Source organism: Lampetra planeri, chromosome 1, assembly GCF_965212315.1.
Source record: "Lampetra planeri chromosome 1, kcLamPlan1.2.h2, whole genome shotgun sequence".
In the NCBI taxonomy this organism is placed as follows: domain Eukaryota; kingdom Metazoa; phylum Chordata; class Hyperoartia; order Petromyzontiformes; family Petromyzontidae; genus Lampetra; species Lampetra planeri.
Genome location: NC_136107.1, coordinates 36,416,091 through 36,436,040, shown reverse-complemented (window position 1 = coordinate 36,436,040; position 19,950 = coordinate 36,416,091). Strand labels below are relative to the sequence as shown.

Sequence of the window (19,950 nt, the reverse complement as noted above, 5' to 3'; positions counted from 1 at the left end):
TGTCGCTTTCCTGAGAAAATAAACACTAATATAAAGAAGAAACGGACGGACGAACCGACAAACAAACGTACGTACGGACAGAGCAAACTCATCAACGTGTCGTTAACGGAGCGTAGGCGCTGCACTCACTGGTGACGGTGAGGAAGGTGTGGGTCTGCACCTCCCCGGCCACGTTGCGCACAAAGCACTGCACCATGCCCGAGTCTTTCTCCTCCAGCGACGCCACCAGGAGGCTGCCGTTCGCGAGCACTCGGAACCGCGAGTCCCCGAAGTGGCCGATCGGGGAGCTGTCCCGATACCACGTCAGAGTCGGCGGAGGCAAGCCTGCGATGATCCGAAGTGGTGGGGGGCGATGGGGTGCAGGGGAAAGGGGGGGGCAACAGGGTGGGGGGGGGGATAGTTTCGTGTGAGCACCCGGCGGAGAGCGGGCGGCTGAGTAATGGGGACGTTTATGTGGGACGACACCCCATGACTCGTGGTCACGGTTACACGCCAGGTGATGATTTGGATGGCTGACCTGCTGCTGGTGATGGTCTTCATGATGTGATGGTGACGGTGATGGCGGCCGTGATGGTGGTCGTGGTTTTAATAGTGGTGGTGGTAGTTTCAGCTATGATGTTTTGATAATGGTGACGATGATGATTGCAATGATGGTGCTGATGATCGTGACAATGATGATTGCAATAATGATGGTGATGATGGTAAAACATTTGGTGATATTTATGTACGTATGTTGATCTTCTTTCGCACCGTACGTAGCCAACGGTGCTAATCGGAGGTGACAACGATTGTGATAACAGTGATGCTGATAATGATGACCATGATGATTCGGATCTTTCAGATGATGATGATGGTGATGCTGACAACGATGATGGTATTGATGAAAATAATCATTACGCCGATGATCACGATGACAACGACGCTGATGCCAATGACGAGAATCTATTCTGGGCATAATTACCACAACGGGGGCGACGATGACGACGATGCTAAACAATGACGGCGACGATTATGACGCCGATCGTTTCCACGACGCGGATCATCGCTCTGGGGACGATTACATTCACAATATCCAGTGACGACGATGACGACTACCACGACAGAGATGACGGAGATGACGATCATGACGACGACTACCACGACAGAGATTACGGTGATGACGACGACTACCACGACAGAGATGACAAAGATGACGGCGATGACGACGACTACCACGACAGAGACGACGGCGAAGACGACGACGATGATCGTAACAATGGCAGCTGTTGAACGACAACGATGAGGCTGACGAGCGACGGTCGCGGTCGGTGAATGCCGTCACCGCCGTCGTCACCTGCTGCCTGGCAGGGGATCTCCAGGGCTTGCTCCACCACTCCCATGATCCTCCTCCTCGGCTCCACCGTGAAGAAAGGCACCTCTGCGGGCGGCGACAGAGCGAAAGCACGAAGGGTTCATCCCGACACAGGAGGAGCTTCCTAAAGCCGTCCATTTACATAACCCCCAACTCTCAACCTCGATATGCAGAATGTAGCATACTTTAATATCCAATTATGCAAAGCGGTTATTAAAAACAATAGTCGCAGTGTTGGGGGGATGCATCCTCGTGGCGAGACATATAATTACGTGCACGCGTCGGCAAATGTTATTTTTAGTAAAAAAAAATTCTTCTTGACGGGTGAAAAAAACATATATCGAGGAGGACAAGGCATCGTGTATGCAAGACCTCCTGCTGCGGCCGGGCAGGATTAAATTAACACCTCAAATGTGTCTCTCAAAGAAGAAGAAGAGACGGGGGGAGGGGAAGGGGTGTTATACATTTCGGCGCGTATTTTAATCAGTTCCCTCAAAATCCGAAGCGCTTGCTCGAGAAGACAAAACCCGCTCGGGCTCGGTTTTGTGTGCGAGCCGTGAGATCATCCGTCTCGCCGCGGCCAGGGACGCCGCTAACAACGCCCTGTTAGCAGCGACGGCCAATGCGTAAATGGGTTAAGCTCGTGTTGAAATAGCACACGCGCACAAGACAAAGATGTCCCCCGTACAGCTTCAGGAGACGTTCTGGGGCAAGTGCTGTTCGCGAGTAGCACCTATGAAGGCCGGCACTGCACACCAGGGTGGTGGGTGGCCAGTGGACACGACCGACTTGCCTTTGTTTCCCTAGTGGGGATGTTTAATACACTGCGCCAGGTACTCATTTGAGGCTGAGTCGAGCTAGGGGAGGCCCAAAACCAGTTCAGATAATCGTCGCTGGTGTCGGCCGTGAACGGGAATCGAACTCGGGTCACCTGGTTTGTAGAGCAGCCCGCTAACCACTGCCCCAACCGCTCCCCAAAGACAAAGATCCCCCGTATAGACTTAACAGATTGTAGAGGCAAGTGCTGTTAGCGAGCACCTATGAAGGCCGGAACGGTATACGAGGGGTGGGTGGCCAGCGCCACGCCCGACCGCCTTTGTCTCCCCGGTGGCGATGTTCACACACCGCACCAGGTTTCTAATTTGAGGCTGAGTCGAGCTAGGGGAGGCCCATGACCGGTTCAGATAATCGTCACTGGTGTTGGCCATGAGCAGGAATCGAACCCGGGTCGCCGGGTTCATAGTGCAGCACGCTAACCACTGCCCCACCGCTCCCCACACACGTACACATACACATATCTTGTCCCTTGCAATGTGTCAACATATGTCCAGTTTTTTTGCCCGTTAATTTTCCTTCGAGGGAAACTGCTGCATGGCATTCCCAACGCAATAAAACGAACGCATCATTGCCGCCAACAAAAATTCCTCCGCAAATTTCTAAAATGTGAAGATTCCATCTCCATCACGAGTCGCGATTTCCATGTGAATTGCCGAATCCATCAACCTCCCTTTTTTGTCGCTTTCATGCTCCCAATTGCTTGCTATGATGGACAATAACAACAATAACAACCGCGTCGTTAAAAGAATAACGCAATTGAAAAGCAACTCAATATACGGCGCGTGCAATGCTGTTGACGTCGCCATAATGCGACTGTGCTAAGGTGGGTGGGTGGGTGGAGGGGTCTGTGGAGATATCCTCGAGATTCAGCTCCGGGGCTGTGATGTTCCGTGACTGAACCACGCGTGCAGCTCACTGGCTCGGCGCGAGCAAAATAACGAGCACAAATTGGCTTTCACGCATCTCTGTTTCTTACACTCACACCCACCGCACTTTCTTCCTTTCCCATCCTCCCCTTTCGCAAAAATAAATTTTGCGTTTTTACATTTTTTTTGTCGTCGCAACGTCGCCAATTCCCCGACCTTGTCCCCCTGTCGACAAGCGGGGCTTGCGCCGCGCGCGACTTCAGATAACCAGCCACAGCGTCCACAACCCCCCCTCCGTCGTTGCCGCCTGTCTCCCCCCCCCACACCCCCCCCCTCCTCCTTGTAGATTCGGTAGCGCGGCGGCCGAATTAAAATGCAAATTTGTTTGGTGTGTTGGGGCAATCGAGCGACGAGGCGTGCGCTGACGGCCTCTAAATTACCCCTGAGAGCATCTCAGTTTGATTAAAGTAATTAAATCCGCTCCTTCCTCGTGGAATACTGACAGCCCGCGTACAGCTGTGCGGAGCGAGAGTGGAACTCCGCTCGCTCGACGCGCAGACAGCGGCGAGCGCGTAGCGGGAGGACAGATTGTCCTCCTCGCTGGCAGACGGCCAGTTCGTCAACAAACTTTCACCTTTTTCCCTTCTTCTTCTTCGTCGTCTTCATCGTCATCATCATCTTTCTCCACCCCCCCTTCCTCCGACCATCCAATGCCACCGCCACCGCCACCACCACCACCCCACCAGCCTCCAAGAATCCAATTGGGGTTTCCCCCCCCCCCCCCGGTTCAGAATTCGTGACATAACTTCCAACAGCTTCGTCTCTCTCGTAAATTAGAGCGTGCAGAATTCCAGACGCGCCGCCGTAAATTCACAATCGTTGGTGGCCGGCTTTGGTGGCTGGGGGTGTGACACCTGTGATGTCGTGCGAGAGCTCGATTTACGCCGGTAGGGTTGGAGGGAGGGGTGGTGCGTAACTCTCCTTTCTCCGAGACAGCGTCGTTAGCGATCTTTTTTTTTTCGTTTTGTTGTTGGCGAACACCTGACGTGAATTAATGAAGCCGTTTACGCACACTTTTGGCGTTGCGACTCAAGCGCACGTGATTCACAAGGCAGTGAGAGCTGGAGACATCCCTGAGTTGGCGGCGGAGAGGAGACGAATCTACGACGGTGTCGCGATCACCGTCTCGCCACAGCGTGGTGTAACGGGCAGCGCGTCCGGACTTGCAACCCAGAGGTCGTCGCCGGTTCGATTCGGTATCCCAGGCGCGGCAGTTGTTGAAACGAGGGTGGCGAGTTTCTTAAATCGTCCACCCCTCTGTCCACCCCGGCCGTATAAGTGGGGTAAAGTGTGGGATACTCCGACCTGTTTAAAAAAAAAATACTGCCAGTATGGCAGAGTAAATCCTTGGACTAGGACTCATGGCGTGCACGTAACGCCTTGGCCCTTCATCTTACGCCGTGGAGTAGAGGTGGCTGCTCCCTTGCTTATATCAGATCACAGTTGTCCAGCGCAGGAGCCCAAGGGCCCAACATTCCAAGCAGCCAGCAAAAAACAGCACACGTCAAGTGGCAATAGATCAAAGTTCGCACGTCGCTTGGATCGAGAAGCCTTATAAATACTTGGGGAAAGAGACGACGATGGCAGGAGGGAACTTCAAAGTGGAGCAGGGCGAGGGAAGAGGCAAAACAGGGAAGTGAGGTGACCTGCAGCGTGGTGAGTGGGTGAGTGTGTTGGGAGCGGGTGGAGTCAGTGGGTGTGTGCGGGTGGGAGAGTACATTGTTGTAAACTGCAGCGTAGTCCTGTCGGTGGCTGAACACAGTCTAGCAGTCTGGAGTCCTTGATACGGGCGAATTAATAAATGCGCACAGTTGATGGGAACAGTTCACCACGGGGTGGAAGTAGCTTGGTATTGTGCAGCAGAATGTCTGATTTGTGAGCGAGGCAATGTTTGTTTTGTCTGTTTATGAATACGTGAAGTGGATACATTTGCTGTCGGCGGCGACGAGCACACCTTGCGCTCTGGGCGCACGCTGCGTTAGTGGGAGACGCAAATGGAATCCAAATTAGGGAAGGGCAATAAAAATGGTTACAGATCCAGAGTGTCCCATTAACGGGCAGCGCTGCGATGAAACAGAATTTAGACAATGCCGTTTCCACATCGATAGAGTTCTTCAAAAGCGACATTGATTTCGAAGTGCGATAATTTCTATTTTTTTTTATATCGCGGTTAGATGCGTGAGCGTAATTATAACCACCGCCTTTATTACCACCGCCGCCATCATCGCCGCCACCATCATTTACCACCGCAGTTATCGTTATCACCACCACCATTACCACCGCCACCATCATTATCGCCACCACCACCAGCATCAACGTCGTCGTCTTCATCAACGCCACCATCATTACCATCCGCAACATTACAACTCCTGTTATCATGACCGCCACTACTACCATCATCATTATTATCATCCATTCATCATCATTATGTCCACCATAATCATTCCTACCACCAACACATTACTACTAAAATCACGATTGCAATGGTCATTATTATCGTCATCATTATTATTTCCATCACCACCACTGTCATCAACATTTACACGACTATGAACAGCATCATCATGACCACCACCACCATCATCACAACAGCTGCTACCATCATCATCACCACGACCATCATCATTACTATCATCAACACAACCATCAACATCATTACCATGATCAAAACCACCATCATCACCACCACCATCACTACTATCATTATCATTTCAACCACCACTACCACCAACACCATCACTACTTCTACAATCATCACCACCACTGTCCTCCAGGGCTAGATTTCGATCTCTTAGCCGCAGGCGCACCTGGGCTAGTTGAGCGTGAGTGCAATGTGGGAGGGTTAATCTACATCCAATGGAGAGAACTGGAGGATGAAATTAAACAAGCCAATAAAACAGCAATTAATTAACATAGAATTGTTTTATTGTTCATATTAAACCAATTAATAATAAACAATGTAATGTTTTTTTTTCTTCCTGAACCCCCTCTGGAGTTTTGGGGCCTTGCCAAATGTGCTGTTTGCACCTCCCCTCCAAGATGGCTCTGTCACCATCATCTGCAGTCTATGAGACGCTTAGTTCTATACACAAAATCAGCATATGTATATTAAATGAGTGTCTAACTGTGCGTTCATCTGTCTACTTGTGTGTATCAGTGTGTGTCCGTGTGTGTCCGTGGTAGTGTAAGCGGTTAGCGAGCCGCGCTACAAACCCGACAATCCAAGTTCGATTCCGGCTCACGGCCGACACCAGTGACGATTATCTGAACTGGTCTGGGTCCTCCCCTACGTCGACTCAGCCTCAAATGAGTATATGGAGAGGTGTGTCAACATCAGCATTGGGGAGACAAAGGTGGCCGGGCGTGGTGATGCACATCCACTACCTTGCACTCCATGCCGGTCTTACTAGGTGCTTGCAAAAGTCTTTGCCGCAGGTCCTGTTTAATGTCCAGGGAAGACTTACAGATTTCCCGGGATAGCTTCATTACAAGTAACATTGTTTAGTGATACTGGACTGGCAGTGGATCACAAACACACAGAACAAACAATCAACGCATTGGTGTATAAGACAGCCCTGAAGAGGAATGGTCTAAAATAATAGCAAAGTGGTAGCCAAGGCATGGCATGCGTCCAAGAGGGCATCTACTGAGGGGATGAGCGACGTTGACATGAATTCATGCGCAGGTGCTCCGCGAAGTATTACATAGCACGGTCGTGAGAGGTGGTTGTGGGGGCAGCTTTGCGAGGTCTTCATCCAGCAGTGGATTGACCATGGCCGATCGACGATGACGATAATGATGATGATGAAAGAGGAAAAAGTCTATAATCGGTGACATTTCGGTCAATGTCCCTTCCTCGAAACAGAGGAGTGAACAATCCTGGGGAATATTCTTAGGTTTTTTCGGTAAAGTCACGTAGGTAAAAAAATAAAATTAATAAATGTAAAATAAAAATAAAATAAAAATCACGACGGAGGCTTGTGTTGCCTCCGAAACATCGTGATTTTTTTTACTTTTATTAATTAAAATTTTTTACCTACGTGATTTTACCGAAAAAACCTAAGAATATTAATCCTTGCAGTCACGAAAGCTTCAAATCTAGAACCCTGGGGAAACCAGGACAGGTGGCAAGCCGCGAGACTCACCGAGCACGGCGAGGTAGGCCGAGCGGACCACAGGGTGCGCCGCGGCCACTCCGTTCGCCGCGCCGGCGCCGCCGGAGGCCGCAGGGCCCCTCGGGCCCAGCGTCACCTCGCAGTCGTAGCGGCCCGCGTCGGCCGCGGAGGGTGACGTCACGGTGAGGCGGCGGCCGAAATCGCCGACGCCGGACGTGATGGCGGGGCCACCGTTGTGCCTCCACGTGACGGCCACTCGCTCCAGTGGCCTGGTGGTTGACGGCCGGCGGGAGGGGGCACACATAGGGATGGGGGCGAGTAACAAAAAAAAAAACTTTTAAAAGGTTAAAGGTGCAGCCCCGCAACTGCTCGCTCACGACACTGCTGGCAGAAGGGCTTCCCTGCTGAAGGGAGCTTCAGAGAGGGCCCCGCTGGAGGATATGTTTTGCCTACTCTTCCATGCTGATCAGACGCCTTGGAAGAGGTGGGAGTATGCACGCTTTACCTCGCCGCAAGCGACGCGCTGATTGGCTGTCCCCAGGTCGTGTGAGGTGGTTAGTGTCATACAAATAAGAACACATTACACATTTCCCCTTGTCAATCAACCGCTACACGAAAGTTTGGCCACATTTCACCACGCTGCAGTCGGTACTGGTTGGCGAAGAGGCGTCGCTCCCGTACCGGTTCAGATATCATTCGCGACTGACGCCTAGCCTCGCTCCCTTGCATCCAGCGTCGCAAAACCCAGCGTGTCGAATCGCAGTATTTGCCCCCGACGTTTTGGAACGGGCGCGCATTCAATGTTGCCAAACGTCGGCGGAGATCCGAGGGACGCAAAGCCCAGGGTGAGACACAGGAGATCACCGTAAAGCTCCTGTCTCTCTTCCACTTGCCCCGCGAAAACCCCGTACACCCCCCCCCCCTCCTCCGCCCCCCCCAAACCCCACCCCACCAAAGAAAAATCTAAACAGAAAATCAATAAAAACGTACATGAAATAAATAAAACAATTCGCTCTCCCGCGTAATCACACGATCAGATCGCACGACAGCTCACGGTAACGAGCGCCGACTCGATCGCGCGAGTCCATTAGCCTCGGCGCGCGCCGTTCTCATCCTCTCGGTCGCCAGATCCGAGAATTTCTTCTCGACGGGAGAGAAGTCACCGGCGAAAAGATTTAAGGGCGCGCGAGCGCTTTCTAGGAGATTACCGCCGCCGCCGCCGAGAGAAATACCCGGGCGCATGCATTTTTGATGTCAAGAGTTTCTGGCAAGCAATCAGAGTAACGCCCGTTGCCCATATGTTGCCTTCCCGTTGGCTAGGGGAAAAAATAGGGGGTACCTCCACCCCCCCCCCACCCCCCACGATGCTGACATGATTTTTCGCAGGCATTTGACAAAGCGTTAAAAAAATCGCATTCGTGTAAAACGTTGAAATAATGTAATGAGCGGAGATGGTTTGCATGCATATTTAATGACTATTACCGTGGTGCGTCTTTATTTTTTGCGGGCTGGACGCAGCATAGAAGATGTTACGCTCTCCAGCACTGTCTCAAAGCGGCGCGCCAGTTGTTTGAAATTGCGAATAAATAATGGAGGGGGGGGGGGGGGGCGTTCCTATTCATTACTATTCATTTGGCGGCGGCCGACCGGCCCAGCGTTAGCAGACGTAACAATCGCACGGCGCAGCAGATGGATCTCGCCATCATCAGGCGAGAACCCTAGACACGAAACGATAGGGAAGATGGATTTTAAATAGTAGCACGAGCGTGGGACACCCCACCCCCCCTACCTCCACAGCACATTCGAACCGGCGGCAGGATTTCAGACTCCCCCCCCCGTCGTGGTTTGTGAATGCAGAGCTCGGAGTTTACGAAGCAGCGGGGGGGGGGGGGGGTGATTGTCGTGAAGGAAAATGGAACTGCAACTGAGGATGTTTAACGAAATTTACGGACAGCCATGACGATTCGGGGGCTCGCGGGACTCTGCGCACCGATCGCTGAGAATCAGGGCTTTCTCCTTCTTGGCTCTTTCGGTAAAGTCACGTAGAAGGGAAGTAATAAAATAATAAAAATAAAACATAATAAAATAATTCTCACGACGTTTCGGCCACAACGCAAGCAGCCGTCCTCAGGTGAAGAACAGGTCTGTCGGATTCAGATGAATCCCTGTAGTCACGAAAGCTTTAAATCGAAATCAGGACTCTCCTTTATTTTTGACAGCAACCAACGACGTCACCGCCCGTTCTTAGTTTGTAGAAAAAAAAGGGGGATTTGTTTGAGTGGGAAAAACAGATGTAGATAATTTACAGCTCCTTCATCAATCCACTGGTGGATGAAGGTCCCCTATGCCTATGCCGTGTGGGTTACGGGGGTTTGTTGATCATACTTCCCCGCTGTGCTTACAGGTGGTCGTGCCACGAGAAGGAGTACCCAGTAAGACATCTCGTAGAGCAATGCAATCCTGTGTGAGAGAGCGGCCCGTGTAAGCGGGTATTGCAGGGCTACCTCTGATATATCTTCACGTGACCTCGGCTCCACACAGCATGGGCGCAGCGATTTCTTACTCCCTCGGCATGGTGTCACGGAGCGAGATGTTAACTACCTCGCCAGGTATGCAGGAGGCCATGGGTTCGATCCCGACCCTGAGGCCTGCATATTTAGAGTTTGCATGTCGCTCTCCCCGTGGTTGCGTGTTTTTTTTTCTCTCCTGAGTCCTAAACGTTTTTTTCTCCACATTTAGAAATATGCGCTTATAGTATTTGGCTGTTATATATTGCTACGTGATAATCCACGTCGTTGGGATATCACTTGTGGCCAGGTCGCTTCTGCAAAAGAGCAATGTAGCTCAGTGGGCCTTACCTGGTAAAATATATATATATATTTTTTATAGTTTTAACTATGAGAGCATTGTTTGAAAGGACAGCAACACCGGCGAGTGGTGAACCAAAATTAACGTGATGACCATCATTAAAATCAATGCATCTTCAGAACCCGCTAGCAATCACGGGCGGCCGAGTTATTACTTTGACCCCAGCATCTCAGCGGTGCTGGGCTCAGCACTCTGACTTCTGAGCCACGTGACCCCGGGGATAGGGAGTGTGGAAACAAACAGGCAAACGAACGAACGAACACGTGACCAGTCAATCTACGGGGTGGTGCTCGGCTCACCGTGCGTAGGGAACACACTCGAGTGACACTTCACCAGCTCCTGCGACGACGCTCATGTTCCTCGGAGCGACGACAATCTCCAGGAAGTCGGACGGCCCGGGATCTTCTGCATCTAGACACACGTGCGTGTGTATGCGTGCGTGCGTGCGTGGCGTGTATATATGTAGGTACGGGTGTATGCGCGCGTGCGTGCGTGCGTGCGTGTGTGAGCGTTATTAAAACGAAAGCGCAGCGATAACAAAAAAAAGATTAATTACAACGCAGCAATCACGATCAAATGTATAACCATAACAGCAACCAACCCTGCGTCCGAGAATAATACGGAAATATAACAACAACGATAACAACAACAAGCAACAACAAACAACAACAAACACGCATAGGCGATAACGGCCGCATTTGGAAAGGACCAAGAGGAGGAGAATGTAGCACAAAGCAAGATACATCACACTGGTCAACACACTTTTTCTGGCATAAAATATTCCAACGGGTTTAAGGCAATTTTGGGGTGCTGATTCCAAATCTGGCATCAGTTTTTGTCTATCACATCAGGTTTTTGAGATATCAAATATTGCATTTTCAATAAAAACTGCAGAAGAAAAATATTTAATAAATGTGGATATCCACATAAAATGATATTATAAACACACTATCCTAAAAATACAGCACCATATTTTAACACTAAAGCAGTCACTGACTCGCAACAACTTGCAGTCATAAGTGACAGAGTTAATTTCGGGTAAAATCAATGAAAATGGGGTATGCCGATAGCATACAAATGAGATGTGATAGAGCAAATCTGAGATCAGATTTGGAATCAGCACCCTGAAATTAGTCTAAAACAGCTGCAAAAGTCCAGGCCAGAATTTTTTTTATTTTTTTTGTTGACCAGTGGTATTTCTAGCGCCTGCCCACGAGTTTAGCAATCGTGCCCCCCCCCCCCCCACACGTTGCACCCTTCGACGCCCACCCAAGAGGCACCGATCCGACCTCTCCACCGGGACTGGCCATCGCCCCGGTCTTTTGTTTCTGCCCGCGGGGCCTCGCTGTGACGGACGGTTCGGTGTCGGGGGGGGGGGGACGCGAGTCGCTCGCCCGCCACCTGCACGGGGCGAGTGAGAGCCACCAGCACGCTCCGCCTCGGTGTCTCGAAGCGTCGAACGAACGCGACATCGCATCACGATGTCCATCTCGACAATTCCGATGCCTTGCTAGCTGCCGTCTAGCCAAGGGCACCGCCCTCCCCGCCCCGCTCCCCCTTCCCCCGTGGCCTGCGCGGCGTGAGACAGATGCAGCCACGGATCTAAGAGTGCGCCTACAATTAGCGGCAGGTGGGCAATGTCGCTCTGCGATGTTTTTCCTAATTGAGCGGTATCGTGAGTTATTTCCATATTTGGGAGATTTGGAGCGGCACGCCGGCGCACACGTGGTTGGTAGCGAGTGAGCGGCGTTGCGAGAATTGGCTTCCACGTTCATAACCATGGATTTTGTTGTGTTGAATAGGGCTGATTTTTAGAGTTTTACACTGGTGATGTATGTGTGTTGAACTTCTTTCGCACCGTACGCTAATCGGAGCGATGACCAAATATTGTCCGATCTTAAAAGCTAAGCAAGCAGTCCTGAGCCTGGATAGCGCTTTGCAACGGGGACCACCGCGTACACACAGCTTGCTATGCCCTCGCCAGCAGACGGCTGCGCAGAAAATGTTGTGCTGTACCTCGATGCTCCCCGCCTTCACCAACCCGCTCTGACCAGCGTGGCGAAGTGTAGTTAAATAACGGCTTTCCAAGCGGATCGGAGGCGTTGTTTGGCCCTCACGCTGCACATTATTGACCCAAAAGGGGCTGTACGTGCACATTAAGGTCACGCGACAGGGAGGAGCCAGTCATACTGAAGCACTTTTGAAAAACGTGTTTCATTAAAAGGTGGATTTAGAAACCTCCCAACGGGGGGTGGGGGTGGCGGTCCTGAACTTTCAAAGCATTTTAAACGGTGCACTACATTAACAGTAGTCATTAAAAAAAAGACAAACATGGCAAAGTGTTTCCTCTGCCAATTATCAATGAAATACCAATGTCCAGGGCTCTCATTTGCCCGACGTGAACACCTCGAGGGGGAGGAGTGGATTATCCCCAAATCCGGGATTTCGACTTGCAGCACGTGACACGTACTCCCTCCGCCGCACGCTGGGACGCTAACGAGTCGGGGGAGGGTGGGGTGGGGGATCAAGAGCCGTGCTTCTCTCGCCGAGGAGAGGCGACACCGTGAGCCGAATGTCCTGGCAGGGCAAACCGCCGGCTAAGTGCGATAAAGCAAGAAAGATGTCTGAAATCAAAGCATCTTAATGACCCGTGACTCGCACCTGATGGATAATGTTATAACTGGGCACGCCGCCGCCTTTCGACATCGGGGGGGCAATGGATTGTTACGAGCGAAAGCTGGAATTCAACCTGTCACGCCCCGATCTCGTGATCACGGTGCCAAAGTGAAGGTTTTATTTTTTGTCTATTTTTGTAACTCAGATGCACGTTTGTGCACGCGCACGCACCACGCACTGCGCATTTCTCTTGCCTCGGGGATTCAGTCTACACCCACCCACCCACCAATCCACCCCACCCACGCATAGGAAGGACCTCTCAGAACGAACGAAAGAAAGAAAGAAAGACAGAAAAAATATATATTTTGCTGCTTGGCAAATTATGAGCTTCATTTTCAATCTCAATTAATTGCTCGGGTGAGCGAGCACAGGTGGCGTTAAACCTAGCCGAGTGTTGTGACCTCATTATCCCAAGGTGCAGCCGAGCCGAAGAATTTATAGAGCCCTTGCGATACGACACGCGCCGGCCGTAATGCCTGGCACCCGACAAACAAGCTCCTCGCTTGCAAAAAAAAAATAAAGAAGAAAAAAATCCCGAGATAGATTTTCACGAACCACACACACGCACGTGCGCACGCGCGCGCGCTAGCCGGCGAGCGCACAATGCGATCGCGCATTCGCCAAAGGTTCCCCGCACCGAGTCACGTTTGCACATGTGCTTCTGCTGCCGTCTGGAACGCTCTTTCGTCCGGTATTAGGAAGCCTCTGGAGCTATGCACTTTGAAATCTAGATTGAAAACGAATTTCGTGAAAACTGCTGTTTTGTGTTTCGTTTGTGCCAAAGCACATTGATCAGTTTCATCAATACCATCATCGTTGTTGTCTACGTCAACATCATCATCAGAAAGATCCGTATCATCATGGTTATCATTACAAGCATCACTGTTATCACAATCGTTGTCACCTCCGATTAGCACGGTTGGCTACGTACGGTGCGAAAGAAGTTCAACATACATACAGAAGTCCCGTATTTCCATCCCGCCGTTACCGGTAGGGTTACATTGGTGATGGTAAAGGTGCAGCCCTGAATGTGCATTGCTCACGTCGCTGCTGGCACAAGGGCCTCCGCTCGAGGTTAGCTCGAGAGAGCAACTTCTCTAATGGTATTTGTTGGGGCTACTCTTCCACAATGTTCGGATCTCTTGGAAGAAGTGGGAGTGCGGGGGAGCGATGTCCAAAGGGGGATGAAATGGCAATGCGCATTGGACATGCTTTAAGCACAATCCGAGCATTATTTTGCGCCTCTCAAATGACGATTTACAATACATCCACAGCGCCAATATTCATACATTTATGCTTCCTGCGAGGACGCGTGGCCTGGGAGGGGAAACTTTTACAAACTAGAGGCATCGTATCTACAAGCCGCGCCGGGAGAACGACTCGAACAGTCGACCTCTGGATGGCGAGTTCTGCGCGCTTCACCTTCACACCGACCGTGGCAGCAATCCCCACGCATTAAATTCGGGAAAAAAACAGTGAAGACGTGGGGGGGGGTATGGCACGTGTGATTCTAAGATTCAGGGGGCTGTAAGGCTGAAGAACCTCTCTCTCTCTCTCTGTCACACCCGGTGCCATTGTGGGCGCGGTCCGGAGAGAGAGGGAGAGAGAGGGCATGCGGTTTGTTTTGGCGGAGGCTAATTTTGTGTGGGTGGGGGGAGGCACGCGGCTCAGTGCGACCACTGTCGTGGCAGATTCAGCACCCGGGGACCGCGCGAACCGAAGATTAGAACGTCTCTGACCGCGCGCTCTCTCCGGGTCGCGTGCGGTTTTTCTTTATTTATATTAAAATTTATTTAAAAGGACGGAGCGTAAAAAAATCCGCGGTACAGCGCAAATTATATTTTTTTGTTTAAGGTGAGACGTTGAGAAGCCGAAGGGTTAGGGGAAATTCAGCGTTTGATTTTTTTGAAGATGGCACGGTAATTGCGGGTCGCCGAGCGAGGCGTGTGCCCCGCCGAAGTTGAATGTGCTCCGAGACGAATTCCAAAGGGTCTTGGAGGAGTTTTTTTTTCGTGAAAGTCTTAACAATCCTGCACTGTTTCAGGCAAGCTTTTTCACTTTGTCAGATATTGAAAAGACTTTGTGAAGGCCTTTGAAAAAGTATTGCATATCCTGGGCAGTGTTATTGAGAATTATTATATTTAAAAAAATCATTATACCCCCCCCCACCACCTGCAATCAAACCCATTGTTAATGAGTGAGAGTCTGAATGATTATCGCTGCTCGCGGTTACGATGTATTACTATGCTCGTTTCCGTGTTGGGATCGAATCCCACGGACGTGAGAGTCAACAGGGTGGGCTGTGTGTGGCAACTCGCGATGAGTGAGGATGTCAGGAATATCTGAGCGGCTGAAGAGTTGGAACGGCGGTGAGTGAGTGGAAGATTGCACAAATAGATCTCCAATGTAGCCCCTACATTGAATATCGGGGCAAGTGCTGTTTCATGAGCAGATGACAAGGTGAACAAGCGAGTGGTGTGGCCAGCACGACGCCTGCCCGCCTTCGTCTCCCCGGTGCTGATGTGTACACACCACCGCATCAGGTACTCATTTTACGGCTGAGCCAACCTAGGGGAGACCCAGGACCGGATTAAATATTCGCCCAATGTTATTGGTCGCGAGCGGGAATCCAACCCGGGTCGCCGGGTTCGTAGCGAAGTGCGCTAGCCGCGACACCACCCCTTCCCGAGGACACTAACGCAACAACAACGGCCGTTCGTCACTAAGTGGCGTTGACGTCCCCCACGGCGTTGTACCAGGCTAGGTGCACCTTGAGCAGAAAAGTCAAAGACAAATCCCCCCCCCCCCGTGTAGCCTTAACAGACTGTTGGGACAGGTACTGTTTGGAGTAGGTGGCCAGCACCACGTTTTTGCCCCATTGTCTCCCGCGTGGCGATATTTACACATCTCGCCAGGCACTCATTTGAGACTGAGTCGACCTAGGCGAGGCCCAGAACCGTTTCAGACAATTGTCACTGGTGTTGGCGGGCCGGCCGGGAGTTTTGCCACCGCTACCCACACGCACCCGCGCACGGACGCCCACCCCGACTTTTCGTGTCCTTACGAGAAGTGCTCCTTTGTCAGCCGCCCCCCTCTCTCTCTCTCGAGCACACGATCCCTTCTCAGCCACCGGTGTTGAGCGTAACACGAGAGTGGCGAAAATGAAATAATGAAAGCGACGGTCCAGATGGTGTGAGTTTTATACTGTGGCTCCTGCGTTTGGCTACCCTTCAGGAGTTAGCGGGCAGGCGGGCATGCGGGCGAATTTTTTTTATTTTTTTTCTTGATCGTTTTCCCGTCATAAATATTGATGACGATAATGAAGAGGGGAAGGGCATCGTGAGGGGAGCGATTGTTTGGTGGCCGTGTTGGGGGGGGCGGGCGGTGGGGAGGAGAGAAGGGCTGGTAGTGGGTGCTGTGGCCCCATGGCCTGAGAGGTCTTGTAACGGGAGGCATGCAGAGCTGTGGCGTACGCTCCCTGCCTCCCACACACTGTGGCGAACGCTGCGTCGCTCTCCCAGTAGCAGCGCGCTTCAGGTGCCAGTCTTCTAACAAGTAGTAGTAATACGAATACTGGAGCGGCGCAAGCCTGCAGTTGCTTGTTCTACCCGCTGACGCAAGTGCTTGCACTAGAGGGAATTCTAAAGAGCGCTTGGCCTGCTCTTCCACGCCGGCTAGACGTCTCGGAAGAGGTGCTGACATGTTTTACTCGCGTCACTGCTGCATGTGTTGGGCCCCCCTCCCCTTATAGAGAGCCCCCTATAGGAGGATTTTTGGTCGACTATTCCACCCTGGTCAGATGAGGGAGCTGCCCACACTTTACCCCAGCCACACACGACACCGCTGTCGATTCATTGAATGAATACTCTAACAATTGTCCAATAATACAATTCCGATTTCCTCCGCATTTTATCGAACAAGTTTGCGCCAAACCGCTCACTCAAGCAATGACGTTGATGATAACTTTAATTTTCATGCATACACAAAAAAAAAGTTAAGTTTTCTACTGTTTACCTCCCGTTAAGGCACCCAAAAATCAGATCATGCTCCTGTCAAGTATGAAGATAACATTTGAAATTGCTAAGTGAATCATGGATGTAATTGCCGCTATGTGTGCCTCTTGTGAACCTGCCCGTGTAATGGTTTAAATAATCGGAGGGTTCGTCAACATCTGTCAGGCTCGGCTCTCATAGCAGCAGAGCTTGCGATCGACTATCTTGCGCTGTCACAAGTTATTAAGCTTCATCTTGATGAGCGTCGACTGGTAATTGTAAATTAACCGCACGGCATGCCCAAGGCAAACAAAACCGGAAAATGTTCAAACGTGACAATGTAAAAATAAATGAAATGTGTATTCCTTTTTTTCCGCGTCTCACAGCGAGATTTTGTCTTGAATCTACATCATAAATGTTTGCAGCTATTGGTGGCACTCCGTCACACGCGCACACGTTGGCAGGCAGGCGCGTGACAGGCTTTGCCGAACTGCGTTCGTGAGCCCGGAACGCGATTCGAGACGCGAACGACGCGTTCGTGTGTCGCAGCCTCCTCGTGAATGTTTGCGAGCGTGATTGACACGGAGGGGTTTTTTAGGGCTGTTGCGGGTTCAGCAACGATCGATCGAACGACCGACAACACTGGCAGAGCCGCCAGGAGGCTTTCGCCTCGGTTGAAACAACGGGGCACGTTTAAAAAAAAAAAAATCTCGCCACCTCTGCTCACCCAGCAGTACGAATTGGCAGAGGTGTGGACTCGAGTCATGTGACTTGGACTCGAGTCAGACTCGAGTCATGAATTTGATGACTTGCGACTCGACTTGGACTTGCATAACAATGACTTTGTCCCACCTATGAGATGTGGACTCGAGTCATGTGACTTGGACTCGAGTCAGACTCGAGTCATGAATTTGATGACTTGCGACTCGACTTGGACTTGCATAACAATGACTTTGTCCCACCTCTGCGAATTGGTGCTCTGCAGGTCGGCGAGCGGTTGGTTGCATGCGGTGGGATAAAGCGTGGGTGGGCACTTCGGCCTCTTACACAATGCCTTAGGAAGAGTAGGCCTTCATGTGGTCAAGATGGGCTCTCTCGAGCACTGTATAAAAGTGGAAGAGTTTTGTCAAGGAGGGCTGCTCCGTTAAGGTGGCGATGCGTCCAATCTTCTTCTTAAAATTCCGCACGGCTGATGTAGATGCAGAGCATCGACTGCAATTTCACATTCAGGTGGCCAAGCCAGATAACCGCGTCTGTAGTCGCGGAGCGTATCGCTGTGATGTATCTCCTTCGTATTTGCGGATCGGGCATTGCGTCGTTATATATTTTATGGTCTGTTCTGGATGACAACAGTCGCGCACTCCTGGAGAGTTTTTAATTTTACATTTTGCTCGTCACGTTTCCGCATCTTCCATCACCATGAGCTTCGTGTGTGATCAAACCCAGGGATCTTCTGCGTTGGGTCTTTCGCAATGTGTCCAGTCGTAAAACATTCAGCGACGTCGCCGCTCCAGACTGAGCTCACGCAGCAGCAGTGCGGGTTGGTGCGGGGGGGGGGTAACCATGGCTGGTTAAAAAATAGATCTCTCGTCCCTGATGTTGGCCATTGCCGTGGCATCGAACTGAGGCCACTGGGTACATATCGCAGTGCGTCAGCCACTGCGCCACCGGTCCACAATTTTGATTTGACAGCAATTCTAGTGGCACAAAGAGAGAACACCACGGCCGTTGCTCGTGACAGGACTTAATTTCGGCCAGGTCAGTCTGGGCCAGAAAATATATTCCGTGCCCTGCACACCACATCCAGTATAATTATTGGCTGTTGCTAATACTGGTCACGTGCCACTTACGCCAGCCTACTGTGTGGCACCACAAACACTCAACACTCAGATACCGTTATCTTTTGATGATCCAGCACTCACTGCGGCCCTTCCCCTCCTCATTGCTCTTCTAGCGCTACTACCACGTTTTCCTGTGCATCTCACTCATTAAAATCCTCCACCGACGCTGAGGTCTGACTGTTTCATCTCATCCACGCTGTATTCCACCACCACCACCACCACTACCATCACACTGCAGGTCACAACAACACAAGAACTCCACCAAAAAAAAACACACAAAGATCCCCCGTATAGTCTAAACAGACTGTTGGGGCAAGTGCTGTTTGCGAGCACCTATGAAGGCCAGCACGGCACACATGGGGGTGGGTGGCCACGCCCGGCCACCTTTGTCTCCCTAATGGCGATGTAAACACACCACACTAGGTACTCATTTGAGGCTGAGGCGACCTAGGGGAGGCTCAGGACTGATTCAGATAATCGTCACCGGTGTTGGCCGTGAGCTGGAATCGAACTCGGGTCACGGGGTTCTACGCGGAGCACGCTAACCGCTGCACACACCCACGCACCCTCCACAAACAATGCTTGTCACAACACTTCTCTCTCTGCGTCTTCCCTTGCCCTGCTCCACTTTGGAATTCCTGCCCACCACCCTCTCTTTTCCCCTACAACAGCCTCGCTCAATTTAAGAAACGTTTTGCTCTCTCATCTATTACAGCTTCAACAGTGATGTCTTTCACTGCCCCCCCCCCCCCTTGAGTTTTCTGCCCATGGGTCTGTGCTCAGCAACTATAATAATAATAATAAATAGACATCATTAGAGAGTGAACAACGATGATTAACATCAGACGCACGGGACAGGCCGTCATTAATCGGCTGCAAGCAGAGTATGCACGTATAGGGGATTTGATACTAAACATAAATCACTTAGCAATTATTTTTTGTCCCGATCGAAGCGTAACTTTTGCCCGTGAAAAATGCCCCTTTTGGCGACAGCGGGCAAGGATGGCTTGCGTGATGACGGGACCGCTCCGCGAACTTCTGCGTGTGGGCCACTAATCCTGGAACCGGCCAGGGTGGCTCAGCAGCGGTAGGGCGAGCGGAAGGTCGCGAGTTCAATCGCGGTTGTTCGGGGTCGACTCAGCCACTCGTCCTTTTGGGAGACGATAGGATGACTTCAACTGTTGTGCAAAAGTTAACAGCGGTGGTTCAATGGATTACATCCGCCCCCCCCCCCGCCCCACTGCCATGGGAATGTGGAATTGGCCGTAATAAACAGGAGATGAGCGCTCGCGTCAATGCTGAAGCTATTGTCGTATTTTATACATGCCGAGGGACAAACCCAAC

At 51.3% G+C, this 19,950-nt stretch overlaps 1 protein-coding gene across 1 annotated transcript in view; it reads right to left on the bottom strand.

Annotated features, from left to right (window-relative positions):
* The window catches only part of LOC144717807 (protein sidekick-2-like), a 159,341-nt gene that overhangs the window by 10,856 nt on the left and 128,535 nt on the right, over window positions 1-19,950 (bottom strand). The window contains 4 exon segments of the mRNA XM_078593513.1: window positions 130-324; window positions 1,334-1,417; window positions 7,260-7,498; window positions 10,397-10,508. Of these exon segments, the coding sequence (XP_078449639.1) occupies window positions 130-324; window positions 1,334-1,417; window positions 7,260-7,498; window positions 10,397-10,508 (630 nt within the window).